At 36.8% G+C, this 15,298-nt stretch overlaps 1 protein-coding gene across 3 annotated transcripts in view; it reads right to left on the minus strand.

Moving 5' to 3' along the window:
* Positions 1–15,298, minus strand: part of ADK (adenosine kinase) — a 517,994-nt gene that overhangs the window by 20,637 nt on the left and 482,059 nt on the right. For all 3 annotated transcript variants that reach the window (XM_032839711.1, XM_032839713.1, XM_032839712.1), the window contains one exon: positions 10,956–11,042. In XM_032839711.1, the coding sequence (XP_032695602.1) occupies positions 10,956–11,042 (87 nt within the window). The remainder of the gene's footprint in view (positions 1–10,955; positions 11,043–15,298) is intronic.

Genomic DNA, 15,298 nt, shown 5'->3' on the forward strand with positions numbered 1-15,298 from the left:
ATGTGGCTTAAAACTAGTAGCATTTCAAAGGCAAAGAACCACAGCTCTCAGGGATGCCTGGGTGGCTCAGTTGGTTAAGTGTCTGCCTTGGGCTCAGGTCATGATCCCAAGGTCCTGGGATAAAGCCCTACATTGGGCTCCATGCTCAGTGGGGAGCCTGCTTTTCCCTCTACCTGCTATTCCCCCTCCAGTGCCCACCTCCGACAAATAAATAAAATCTTAAAAAACAAACAAACAAACTGCACCCGTCCCAATATCTTTCACTGTCCTTTTTGACAGAGTCTGTTGCTTCTACATTTTAGAAGAGATTGTTCCTCAGATTATCATTATTTTTCTTAGTCATTTAAGCAGATTGGGACAGAGGTACCAGAGGTCATGAGAAGTTTACTACAGTGCAGTGAATAAATGATTACAGCTGAGAGGAAGACTAATTTTAAATCTAATAGTCAGGGGCACCTGGGTGGCTCAGTGGGTTAAAGCCTCTGCCTTCGGCTCAGGTCATGATCCCAGGGTCCTGGGATCGAGCCCCGCATCGGGCTCTCTGCTCAGCAGGGAGCCTGCTTCCCCTCCTCTCTCTCTGCCTGCCTCTCTGTCTACTTGTGAGCTCTCTCTCTGTCAAATAAATAAATAAAATCTAAAAAAAAAAAAAAAAAAAACCAAAAAAAAAAACCCTTTATAAAAAAATCTAATAGTCAAACTTATTTTAAATAAGTTTTCAATTTTGTGTTCATCATCCCAGGTGAGTGATTTTTTTTTTTTTTTTGACGCTGATGTTTTTCTAGCCTTTGCAAGAGGGCAGGTAGTGTGTTTATATGAATACCTTCCATCAAATTTAATAGCTAGTTCAGTTTCTATAGAAGGTAAGTAACCCCTCAGTCTGACCTTTTCTTTTACACAGATGTGCATCAACTTTTATCTTTAAGATGATGACTAACTTATAGCAGTTAGAATATTTTAGATTCTTCATTAATGAAGAATGGTATTTAGGAACAAGGGTGGCAGTGACAGTTTTATGTGTCTAGGTCATGTTGTGCTACAAAAACACTGAATTTTAATAAAGATTTTAACAGGGTATTTTTTCTACAACAACACGTGTTTTAAATATTTTATAATTGCTTTACTACTTCTTTAAAATTGATTTTGCAGAAAAATCACATACTTCTTCTGTTGATATGAGTATAGATCACTGTCCCTTTACATTGTGTTCTGGTGTTGGTCTAATTACTAGACTGAGAAAAAGTCTGGAAAACCTTTACCCATTAAATTCATATATTTAACAAGTTACAACCTTGAAATCTTGCTCTACCTGAAAGCACCATTAAAAGTGCTTGGCTATTATTACTGGAGGAAATTTTTAATAAAAGCTAATTAAGCTACAAAACTCCCAAGCGGTTAACTGATTTTAGGGGCTAAATTTCTGGTACTTCTAATTATCCTCTGATGGCTTTACTTAGTGTTTCACAACCATGACAGATGACAATGAAAAGCTGCAGTGAAATTCATCCACCCTGACACTGTGCTAAGCACCGGTTTCTCCCTCTCCAAGTTAAATCAATACTCTGTTTGAGTAAACACATTTACAGCTTTATTAGGATGTCTTGCTTGTTCTGTAACAGCTACTTGAAGCTGTGGTAACAAATCGACTCAACTCAGTTAAACCTAGAGAGCTGGGTAAGAGGCCCATCGATAAGGTTGTTATAAAAATAAACTGCAGGAGATCAGAAAGCTGGAGCAAACAGTCTGGTAAATGTCAATATTTTCCTTTACAGAGGATGACAAAAACAGTGAGATCATGTGGAAAGTCTTTCTTTTCCCCCCTTAAAAATGTTTCTTGTTTCAATTGGATAAGAGCATTTCTACTTTTTGTGCACAACTCTTCTGAATGACATTTTTGCTTCCTAATTCCCATGTGCATCCGGAACAGGAAACTGATGTAAATATTTGGTATTTTCCCTGCCATGTCAGAGTCTTTATTTTCCTTCATATTGAGAGGCTTATTTTGGTCGTTGGTGACTTTGAAAAATGACCTCATTCAAGTTATCTGGAGCACCTGGGTGGCCCAGTCTTACCTTCTTTTTATTAATTAAACAAAACGTCTGTCATCTATGTTTGGGAGGTCATTGCCATGCAGTATTTACTCTTAATATCTGTGAGACCTGATGTTGTACTTTCCAAATTAGGCCTTCCTTATTTATGTATTTAACAAGACCAGTGTTAGCTTCAGACAGGCCACACAACCTCCTGACTAGCCATAGTACATAAAAATGTCTGTTACCTTTTAGGAGCTAGCTTCCAGAGTGCCGATAGCCCTGTTACCTCTTAGGAGCTAGCTTCCAGAGTGCCAATAGCCCTACAAGAACTTGTATACCCTCTTTTAGATGTGCACAGGTTGCTCAAAGGACTAACATCTGGCAGAAAATTCCCACTTCAGTTTGGCTAGCTTAGCCTACCCAGATGTGACAAAGAAGTGGTTTCCCCTAGTGGAAAAGTGCTCTACATGTAAACTCTTTTTCTTTCATTTTCTATGTGGTGTTGTTAGTAAAATTTTGTTTTGTTATGGCTTGACTTCATGTTGACTACCAACTAGTCATGAACTCAAGTAACAAGTTATGACCCATATGATAGAAAACCCAGATTCTTCTGGAAAAAGAAAGTCAACAAATGTAAACTTCAACATTTTGAAGTAACTTAAAAAGCTACTTTGCCTGCCAGGGTAAGGTCTGACTTAGTAGGTATTTGCATAATGAAAACCAAAGCCCAAGTGGTGTCAGATGGTGCAGTGACTGACATGGACAGGAAGTCAATTCAGAGCAAAGGCTCCTTTGCAATAGCTCAGCACCACACATCCTCCCACACAAAGTGAGCAACTGAGCAGCACGGTATAACCTATAGGAAAATGGCCAGTGCTATAGCTATGAGGATAACTTATTTCCTTTCTCTGGTGACTGAAAATGGAAATCTGTCAAATTCAATTAACATGGCATGGGATACTGCATATGAATTAAAAAACCCCTCCAAATCCCAAAACTTTAAATGGCTCCAATTTAGGAAAGACTCTAAAGAGGACCACGAAACGGTGTATTTTACTCATAGACGTAAGTTGCCCTTCTGCCCCAACCCCTTTCAAAATACTGCTTTAAAGATCATTCCTCCTCATGAAACAGAAATGTACAAGATCAGGTTAGAATTTGAATTTTCAACCTAAAGTGTGATCTCTTGATGTGCTTCCCAAAATAAAAGTATAGCATATGCTTCTGTTTATAAATGAAGTCAAACATCTTGGATACCCACATGCCAAGAAAAAGTACATCAAAGGCTTCTACCCATTTGGGATATTGACTCTTGACCTATGTATTTCCAGGAAGACTATATAATAGATTGCTTAACAGACACATCCTCATTTGGGTTATTAACATGTATAATTACTGGACCATGAATTAATGAGTCAGGAGATCTGGCTCCTAGTATTGCATATTTGCAATTAACTCCCTTTCTTTGGGACTCACTTTCCTCATCCATCAAATGGGGACTGCTGAACAGATCATGGTTTTCATACTCAACATTGCCTATTCCAGGGAGTTATTTTATGAGTCACCAAATAAAATGTAGATGAGGCCAAATGAGGATTTGTTTAATCTCATTTCATTCTGATTCAGATAAGACCTCATTTGAACCATAGTTTCATGACTAAAAACTGTTTAAAAACCTGAAAACCAGAAAATGTAATTTTTAAAAATATTCCCTTCCAGAGATGTCTGGGTGACTCAGTCAGTTAACTGTCTGACTTTGGGTCAGGTGTTGATCCCTGGCTCAGTGGTGATTCCTGCCTGCCGGGTCCTGAGATCGAGCCCCGCACTGGGTTCCTTGCTTGACAGGGAGCCTGTTTCTCCCTCTGCCTGCCATTCCCCACTGCTTATGCTCTCTCTTTCTCTCTGACAAGTAAATAAATAAAATCTTAAAAAAATATATTCCTTTTCAGCACTAACATATTAAGTAATATAGTTAAAAGCAAAAGGACTCATCAGGACAAGGTCATAGATGCTAGAATAAGGAGATGATAGCAAGCTTATTTATGTGTGTTTATTTATGCCTTAATTCATAAGCAAGATAACTAATATTGTTATTATTTGACTCAACTGAAAAACTGTTATTTGATCAACTGACAATTCCTCAAAGCTGGGTGGTTCTAAAATTTTAAGAGCGTTTGATGAAAGAAACTGGTTTTTAATTTGCCATCTATTTCATGGACTAGAAATAAAATAAACATATCTCATCTCATCTCTATAAAATATCAATGTTATCTGCATAATTAAATGAAAAATAAATTAAGAGCCTGTGTTCATACCACAGACTTGGGAATTCATATATCTGAAGTGAGAATAGTTGTAAATTTAGTAATTGTGTAGCTAATTTTTGTTTTATTCAGACCTACTGATATTAAATAGCTTTATAATATCAGAGGTTATGTTTTATATACATTTTCATATAAGAAGTTTGGCAAGTTGTTTCTAATGACTTATTTACCACAACTAAGACTTCTGTTAGGTCCCTGGGTTAGCTAGGGTATGCATCAGCACTATGAACATGATTTTATTTATTTTGATTTTGTTAATTACAAAGCTGATAAATGAAATATTGTGCCAAATTCAAACATAAATGAGACAGGATTTAAAACTGAATACATTTAGCTTCATGAAAACTTAGTATATTGCTCCTACCTTCTTTCATCTTGGTATTGGCTGATAGAATCTGTTGGGTCATAGACAGGCATCAGTCTATAGATGACTGTTGAGAAAATCATTTTGCTAATTTTTCCTCCCTTGGAGGGGAAGATAAGATGATATACTAATAGAGCAGAGTATAACAAACTAGAGGTAAGAACTCTGGGGTCAAACTTCGAGTTTGAAACCAGGTTTTCACTGTGATTTTAGACATACTTAATCTCTTGTACCTCTGAGACTAGTGGAACAGTCCAGCTGAGCCTAGGCCCAGTTGCCAATCAACAGATTTGTGAAGCTAAGTAAATGGTTGCTGTTTTGGGTCACAAAGTTTTGGGGGTAGTTTGTTTATGTATACCACTAATACATGTTATATGAATCAGACAGATAGGGTAGGTAAAATTGACCAAATCCATGTAATAGCAGCTGGGGCCACTAATGAATTTAAGTTAGTTCCATCTGACGCACAAATATTCTAGACCAGGAAAACTGATACACATATATTTTACCACATCACAATTCTAAGAAAATTAACTTTGCTTATGATATTTCCTCTGGTTCTCTGCCACTAAATATAATCTTATAAAATCAATATTGTTTTCTTGGAATAAACATTCTTAGTAATCTTCAAATATAGGAAACTTAGGCTCATATTTGAGCTTCAGGTTCTGATAGTCTACATGGCTCAAACTATCTTTGTCTTATCCAAACCTCCAGAAGACAAAGTCCTTTGAATTCCATTATCTATTTATAATTGCCTCTAGGTGGAGGTCATCCAGGATACTAAATCTTTGAGGAAACACTCATGTTTGTGAGAGATTCCAGACTTTACAACTTAAAATCATCCAGTATTCCATTTGAACTAAAGTTACTTCTCTTTTTTGTCATGGCTTGAGAAGCATCATTACCTCTTTTAACCAACAAAGGCTTAAATAATCTTAGGCAATGTTCTTGAAATTTATTCCTGATCCCACATCAGCTTTTCTAAATATTTGGAGGTTAACACTAGAATAGCCTGTCATGAAGTGTTCTATGAGTGTGCAAGGTGTGAATCTTCCCTCCACTTCCATGAACTTGAGCTGCTGTCTTTAATGAATTTCATATTCCTAATGATGAAGTCAATTTCATACCTCATTTGATAGTTTTAAGGAAAATTGCTGCTTAAGAATAAAATACCAAAGATATCCTACTTAAGACAGGAACAGGTATTATTGTTAAGATACAAGGAAAAGTATTATTGTTTCCTTAGGTACGGATGTGGGTAGGAGTATCCCGTTCTCATCTTGGTTACCATTAGATAAATTCTCTGCACAGAGGTCCTATGAAAGTTCTGATTTTTGAGTGAATTAGTGTGAGAAAGAACATATTTAAGTTATTTTCTAGTTTTCTGAGTTGGACAGCTAAGAAGAGAGGTGGTGCTGAAAAACATCACAAGATTTCTGCACCACATCTTTGCAGAGCACAATTTAGCAGCAGTTAAGAAGAATGGGAGAGTAAGCTACACGTGTTTGGGAACAAACAAAAAAACAAGGTGAGACTAGAAAATACAAAGATAATTTAGAGAATCCCCATGACTCTCTGCAGTATAGCCATATGCTATAAGAGAAGGAAATAGCATCCTTGTTTTAGAAACTTAAGTCTTTTTTCCTTAACCATAATGTTTTGAAAATGAATTAGAAAGTAAAATTAATGCTTCTTTTTATTAGATGGGAACTAAGATAATTATTTACATCGGGATTGCTAAGTGGCTTTAATAGTCATGTGTATGCTGTAGGTATTATCTTTTAGGGTATTACATTTTCCCTGCTAAACCTGTCATGAGAAACTGAAAAAGTATTAGCGGTAGCACAGTTACTTTACTGTCATTCAAAAGAAACTGTTCTAAGCTATATATGGCTCTTAACCACATTTAACGAAGCTTTTTTAATCCTAAGAATGTTGGTCTTTGGGTGAGGTCTTCAGTCTTTTATCTGAGAGCTATATATATGTGCTTGGGTATAATCTGTCAAAGGCGTACTCACTTTTAGTCTAAATATGATTTGTAGGTCTAGTCCATATTCCTACAGCTGCCATAAAACATACAACTAAATCATATTAGATTAACACAGGCTGGTATTGACAGCCCACTGGGAACATATTGATTAGGTCCTCTTTCATGTTATTTGTTATGATTTTTCTTCTCAGTTTCATTTACTGGGAAGACACAGGGGAAGAGATTTCACCAGGAACAATGACAGTGCCTGTCACAAAATGTTCTCAATGTTTCCATTTGTTACTATGGCAGTGACAAAGAGGGTTCCAAATGAAAAGGCAGACCTGCTGTGACAAAGCACAGCAGGACAACAGGAAGAAATTTTCTCCTGACCTGGGAAATTAGGAAATCACACTTAGAGATTACAGAATTGTCTCCATTTCCAAGGGTACAATCGTAGCACTTGGGCTTTTGAGGGAGTATGTGAAAAGGGTAGCTCCATCAGGCCTGGCTACGGACAAATAAAGGGCAAATGTTACAGAGTGCTTAAGATCTCCAAATAGAACAAGAAGGCATGCTTGTAGAGGCTAGAGGGAATTGTCACTGTCACTGAACCCCTGAGATGGAACTATGAATTTAGTTTATGTACATGTGGGTTACTCATTTTAAAATTATACATGAAAATCTATGATGTACTATAGTCATATATCTCTTATGTGGCTAATAAGAACACATGGCACTCTGATACTAGGATATGTAATTAGCACATGGTAGATGAAGTGATGCTTTACCCAAGAACTTGAAACTGGGACTGGAATACAGTTACGCAAAGTCACAAAAGACAGAAATATTCTTAAGCCAGCAAAACTTAAAAAGTAATAGGAGGAATAGATTATCTAAAGATAGAATGTGTCAATCGGAAAGGAGATATGTTAAGCAGGCAATAAAATAGACCAAAGAAAAAGAAACTACATAATAAATGCAAGAGTTGCCATTGCCTCTTCATTCATGTTCAAGGTAGAGAAGTATGTTTCAATAGCTGGAGTATTTCCAATCCTAGTAGAAAGGCTTTCTTCCCTAGTATAGAGATGGAAGTAGGGGTTTTTAACCAATGAATTTTTTTAGTACTTCCAACTGATAAAACCATCTCTATTGTAAGATGGGATGCATTAGCCTGGTGCTATTAAACGGTTGATTCATACTGCTCCTTGTATTTAGATTCCATGCTGACCCAGCAAGTTTATGATCTGTCTTTCTGTATCTCTGTAATGAAATCAATTCTACTGCTTAGCAAAAAAGCTCCTGGTTCAAACTCACCGGGGACTATAGTCCTTCGATTATTTTCCCTTTCCCTTTTTTTTTTCTGCAACAGTCTTACCCTAGAGTCCTCAGAATCCTATCAGATAACAAAAGCTCCTGTTCATTACATGAAATCATCTATTCAGATAACAGATAGATTCTCTTTGGCAAAACCCAGCTTTTGTTAGTAAGGCTGGTCTGTGGCTCTCTGTCCTAATGATGAGATTGCCCTGTAAGTTTAGGGAAGCAATACAGTGCAGTAAGAGCACTGACTCTGAAGCCAGATTGCCTGGATTGAATCTTGGCTCCGCTACTCTCTAGCTATGAGACTTAGTGGAAGTTACCTAATCCCTCTGTGTCTCAGTTGTCTCATCAGTAAAATGGGGTTATTAATAGCCTACTATAGGGTCTTCTGGGTGGCTCAGTCGGTTGAGTCCTAACTCTTGATTTCAACTCAGGTCGTGATCTCAGGGTCATGACATTGAGCCCTGCTTTGGGCTTGGAGTTTGTGGAGTCAGCTTCTCTCCCTCTCCGTCTGCCCCTCTCCCCTGCTCGTGCACACATGCTTACTCTCTCTCAAAGAAATAAATAAATCTTAAAAAAAAAAAGCCCTACTTCAGTAAGCTTTTATGAATATTAAATGAGTTACTATATGTAAAATGCTGAAGATGCTTACTGGCTAATAAGTGCTATATACATGTTCTCTACTGCTATACTGTATAGCTTGACTTACACAGAATGCGCTAAACATGCCAATATTTCAACGCTAAAATGACATTAGAGTGTTCATGTCATGGCATGACTCAGTCTTTCAGGATCTGATTATCCTGGAAACTGATCAGAGTAGGGTTAAAGTGAGAAAAATGGCTACCAGTAAAGCCCTGCCTACTGTCAGCCTGCCTTCCACTTTCTCTACAGTGATTTCAACAGCATGTAGTAAAACCTAGTGTTTGGATCCAAGGTATGATGAAAGTGAATTAAGTGAGGAAGCTGCCAACATATTACACAAGGGGTTGACAAATTAGAGCCTGAGGGCCAAATCCAGCCTGTGGCCTGTTTCTGTATAACTGGAGAGTTACAAAAGGTTTTTATGTTTAACCTAAACCAATAGCAAGCAAGCACACAAACAAACAAAACAAGAATAATATGCAATACAGCTTGTACAGCAGTTGCAAACCTAAAATATTCACTATCTGGCCCTTAAAAAAAAAAAAAAAAAAAGCATGTGGCTCCCTGTTCCATACTCTTCCCTTGCTACTTACTTCACTGTACCCAGACAATAAATACATAGGCAGATAGAGTGAGATAAAAAAGAGGCTGAAAATCCTATAACAGAGAGCCCAAGTGCTTTGGTGAGGTAGTTCATTTATTATCCTCACCACAATATAAATGGGTAGCTAGCTATTCCACTTCAGTACCTCAGAATGACTTCTCTCTTCCTCAGAAAGTCCATACATTCTTACCTAGTATTGGGAACATTATAAGTAGTTAGCTGTTTGTAAAGGAATCTGTTTTTACAGGGCTAGGTAGCCCAGGATCCAGGTCATGACTAATTAGGTCACCATCGTATTTATGATCGCTTCACAATATACCCTACTAAACATTAAAAAAAAAACAACAGAATGTTTACAGTTTTAAATATTTGAAGTACTTAAATAATGCACACACAAGTGGTAAGTTTAAAGGTTAGGTACTGAGATTCCTGATTTAATCAATTTTACACAAGAAATCCAGAGTGTAGGGGCTGGGAGGGGAAAAAAAAAAAAGAAATCCATAGTGTTTCCTTAATGTATTACAGAATTTAGTCCAATTCTGGATAAGATATTTTTAGCCTACATGGATTTATAGGTCTGAAGAAATACAGCTTAGGAAAAATAGCTGGAAAACATTCTAATCGATGAGGAGGCCTTTTAGAACAAAGACACAAAAGATACAAGCATGACAGTAAAGTAGAATGTTATCTGTGGTATGTACTCTTTCCAAAGAATAGGGCATGAGACATGCTATGAGTCTACTGGTTAATAGCTCATTGAAGAGTAGGCATGAAGTTTCAAAGAAGGAAATAGGAGAAAGTTCTGTTGGTGAAAAAGATCCTTAAGACAAATGAGTATCTATATTTGAAACAATACTATGTTAAAACTATCATATAATTTAAATTTCCCATGATTCAAATTATCTTCCAAGGAAAGGAGGATAATCAATAGTCAATTCTATTTGCCTTTGTTCCTTGTTCAGCTCAATGTTGTAAGAAATAAAGAGAGATCAAGAGGGACTCTTCTGGATTATCATTTGGGAATCTAAAGCTTTCTAGGGACCACTATCTAGCTTAACTATACTTAACTAGAAGTGGTTTAGACATATTAAAAGAACTTTTGAACCAGATTTTAGATCAATCTGATTCATCAAGCCAAGAATCTTCCAACTGTCTTCATCTTAGAGTACTTGTTCTAAAAATGACTTAGTTCTTACAAATTGTGCCATTTTTTACTAACCCTGGACCAGAAAAAAATATAACCCTTCCTAGTACATTTATGAACACTTAACTATTGCATTGGAAACAGATGTTTTAATCAACTGATATAATCTGAAGACATTATCCTTAGTTAATATTCACCACAACTTCTTTTAAAGAACAACAATGTGTTCACATTTAAGCCTGAAGGCCCAAGAATATACTATATACTGTACTTGATATAGCTTGTTTATGCAATATTCTCGTAGACACAACTAAACTTGTGAAAATGACTGGGGTACAGCACAACTGCAAATTATCTTTGAGCCCCAAATAAGTATTTTTCCCATAGTAAAATATCTTCATAATATAGCAATAGCAGCATATGGAAACAACATTAGGAGTTAATTATTTAAAAGATGAAATTATTAAATTCATAAATCTTGGCTATGTAGTAGAGGCAAGGGTTAAAGGAAATGTTTAACTTATAAGTATAAAATAAATGAATCCTTACCTCCCACAAATGCATCTCCAGCTCCATTGGTATCAACAATTTCTTTCTGGTCTTGAACCAAGACAGCAAAAGCGGTGACTTCACTTTCTGCAAGTAGAGCCAAAGAAAGGCAGACTGACGTCTCTTTGTAACACTCAATACAGAAACTCACCTAGTAAAGTCTGAAGCTCCTTCGTCATTCATCATTCAAAGAGAGAAATAGCATGAGTTCCATACTCTGTACATGAGTACTTGGGAATTAGGGTGCAAAGTCATCTGTAAACAATGCTTTTTTGGGGTAATTTTCAGCACACAGATACTGTATATGTTTTGTTAGAGTTTATACCTAGAAAGATCACATATTGTGGGAATGACTGTAAACCACAGCAGTACATTTTTGGACAGTATAAATACTTGAACAGAAACTATGAGGCAAAGAAAGTGTTTGTAAGGACAGGAACTCTAATAAAGCTTCCAGCCTGACTGCATTCTTGGCAGTGAAATCTTGGATACAGTTAAAGAGCTGTAAATTTAAAATATATAAATAACAAGTCTTGGGTGTTTCTCTACAGAAAATCACAATGGCATAATAAAAACATAACTACTATTCTGTTATAATTCTTTATGCCAATGTTAAGAATTACTGATTTTACTTGGCTTATTACAAAAAACTGAATCCAGTTACTTTTTACAAAGGAGTCGCTATTTCCTTTAAACTATCTGTCAACTAGGAAGAGGGAAAGCCATTTAGAACAAAAGGGACAGTTCAATGGGTTCTTGTCTTATAGCAGTCTGGACCAGGGCGGTTGTTCTGACTATAAAGTAACCTAATACAAGTCCTTTAAGCTTGGCACATGACAGTGGAATGGAGTTATCTGTGATGAAATTTAGCCATCTGCAAAAGATTGGACAGTGCTTTTTATCGGTGGCTGGAACTTCTGAAATCACAAATTTGCATCTGTCATGGGGACAGATGTGGGCAAAACTTGTAAACTTCAGTCTCACCTAAGATCGAGAGAGAGGGAAAAGGAGATATTGAGCACTGTAGGGTCTTAATAAAGAACCTAACAATCTCAAAGAGCATATTCTGTCCTTTGTTACCTGGTACTAATGGATACTTTCAACAGAGATAAGCACAGATATGATAATGAAAAAAAAAATCCTACTGGAAAGATTGACATTCAAGAAGAGGATTCTTCACTTAGTGATCCCTTTTGACTATATGACTGTAGATGCTAAGAAGACTCCATATCAGAAACATCTATTTAAACTCCTTAAGTGGGGCACCTGGGTGGCTCAGTGGATTAAAGCCTCTGCCTTCAGCTCAGGTCATGATCTCAGGATCCTGGGATCCAGCCTCTCATTGTGTTCTCTGCTCAGCAGGGAGCCTGCTTCACCCTCTCTCTCTGCCTGCCTCTCTGCCTACTTGTGATCTCTGTCAAATAAATAAATAAATAAATAAATAATCTTTAAAAAATTAGTAAACTCCTTAAGTAACAAACTTTCCACACTTTGTAACACCAGGACCTACATGGTAGTTAGCAGGATTTTGATTAATTGGAAGTTAAGGCATAAATATCCAGGATTAAATTTTCTAGGGAGTATGCAGTACACACTGCTACACAGGCAAAAAAAAAAAAAAAAAAAGTAACCAGACTTTACTAGAAATAATTAGGAAAGGGCTACCGTCTGATTTAGGAAAAAGGACTATATCATAAATATTTATAAAGAAATCTGATTTTATTACTTCCAAGTACAAGTCATACTATAAAGAGAATTAACAACTATAAAGTCAGAACAAACAGCCACTAAATAAGTAAAATGAGGTAAGTTAATGACGCTTTTTACCATTTATAATAGGGTTACATTATGTAGTAATAAAATATGTCTATAAAACACTTTAGGTAATGTAAGTGTTAATTTAAGGATTAATTACTGGATTATAGATTTGAAAAATAAGTACATACAAATGGTAAGTAAGCCATAATTAGATATAATTCCTTGAGTTCTTAGTTTGAAAAAATCATGGATTTTTTTGTGGGGTAAATCTTTATTCATGAATAGAACCTAATTCAAAATGGAAGAGATTAGTTTGAACTTTGTTCTTGAGAATCATCACTTCTTGGTCGAAACTACTACAAATTCTAAATGAATGCAGTTTTCTGGATATACGTGTATATTCTTGAGATGCTTTATCCTTAGGTGACACAAAAGTTCAATTTCTTGTAATATAAAGAATTATTGGGGCGCCTGGGTGCTCAGTGGGTTAAAGCCTCTGCCTTCGGCTCAGGTCATGGTCCCAGAATCGAGCCCCGCATCGGGCTCTCTGCTCAGTGGGGAGCCTGCTTCCTCCTCTCTCTCTCTGCCTGCTTCTCTGCCTACTTGTGATCTCTGTCAAATAAATAAATAAAATCTAAAAAAAAAAAAAATTATTTTTATCTTTTCTACTTTTTTTTAACGTTCAACTAGCCAGCATATAGACATCATTAGTTTTTGATGTAGTGTTCAAAGATTAATTAGTTGTGTATAATACCCAGTGCTCATCATTACATGTGCCCTCCTTAATACCCATCACCGGGTTACCCTCTCCCCCCCCCCCCCCCCCCGTAACCCCCCGTTTGGTTCGCAAAGTCCAAAGTCTCTCATGGTTTGTCTCCCTAATTTCTTCCCATTCAGTTTTCCCTCCTTCCACTGTGGTCCTCCATGCTATTCCTTGTGTTCCATATATGGGTGAAACCTTAAGATAATTGTCTTTCTCTGCTTGAGTTATTTCACTCAGCATAATCCCCTCCAGTTCCATCCATATCGATGTAAATGGTACATATTCATCCCTTCTGATGGCTGAGTAATATTCCAATTGTATACATGAACAACATCATCTTTACCCATTTATCTGTTGAAGGGCATCTCAGTGTTCCTTCCACATTTTGGCTATTGTGGACATCTTTTCAATTTACTAATGCAAATAAATATATAAGAATTTCAAGACTATATGAGAGCTGTCATGAATTGGTATGGATACAGTCCAGTCTCTATTATCTTCTGTATCTAGAGTTATATTATGAGAGCTCCTTTCAAAATAATGACCCTGAAAGTTTGCAAGATCCTGAAATGTGTTCTAAATTATTGAAGGATTAAATAATATTCAGCAATATTTAAGTTCAGTTACATTGCTGGAACTTTTTTTTTTTAAGACTTTATTCATTTATTTGACATAGATCGCAAGGAGGCAAAGAGGCAGGCAGAGAGAGAGAGGGGGAAGCAGGCTCCCCACTGAAGCAGAGAACACAATGAGGGGCTGGATCCCAGGACCCTAAGATCATGACCTGAGCCGAAGGCAGAGGCTTAACCCACTGAGCCACCCAGGCGCCCTGGAACTTCTGATTTTTTTTTGAAATGAAAAGACTAAGTTAATTTATAGAGCTATTTAAAAACCCCCACATGGGGCTCCTGGGTGGTTCAGCCAGTTAAGCATCTGACTCCTGATTTCGGCTCAGGTCATGATCTTGGATTGTGAGATCCAGCCCCACATTGTCTATCTCTGCTCTCAACATGGAGTCTGTTTGAGTTTCTTTTTCTCCTCCCCTCCCCCATGCTCTCTCTCTCTCAAATAAGTAAATCTTAAAAAAAAAAAAAAAACCCACACACAAACCCACACAACTAATTTCACTAGCATGACCTATCCCACAGCCTTCTAGACAATTTATTATATGAACAGATGAAATACCTCACTAAATCTTAAGATACACTCATAGGCATGAATCTTATTTAGCCAATGAGGCCCAGAACACTCACTTGGACCTCATTTTCTTAGGTGTGAAATGGGCCTGGAGTAGCTGTGGGAAGAAGTAGCAAAAATAGCTTAGTTGTAGAAAAATGACATTCTGATCAAATGATTCTAAATAAGAGTTTAAGATAAGTTAGAACCTTTTATTCTGGTGATTTATTCATTCCATAACTGAAAGTCTTTATGTCCTATTCCCTTTCACCCATTTTGCTAATCCCCCTATCTCACTTCCCCTCTGGCAACCATCAGATTGTTCCCTGTATTTGTAAGTCTGATTCCACTTTTTGTTTTTTTATTCATTTGTTTTGTTTTCAGATTCCACATGTAAGTGAAATCATATGGTATTTCTCTTTCTTTCTCTGACTTCTTTCACTTAGCACAATACCCTCTAGGTCCATCTATGGTGTTGCAAATAGCCAAAATCTCATTCTTTTTATGGTTCCTTAATATTCCATTACACACACACATACACACACACGCACACACACACACACACACCATGTCTTCTTTATCCATTCATCTATAAGTGGACCCTTGGGTTGCTTTCATATCTTGGCTATTATGAAAATAGTCCATG

Source organism: Lontra canadensis, unplaced genomic scaffold (assembly GCF_010015895.1).
Source record: "Lontra canadensis isolate GAN:19392208 unplaced genomic scaffold, GSC_riverotter_1.0 scaffold3, whole genome shotgun sequence".
NCBI classification, from domain to species: domain Eukaryota; kingdom Metazoa; phylum Chordata; class Mammalia; order Carnivora; family Mustelidae; genus Lontra; species Lontra canadensis.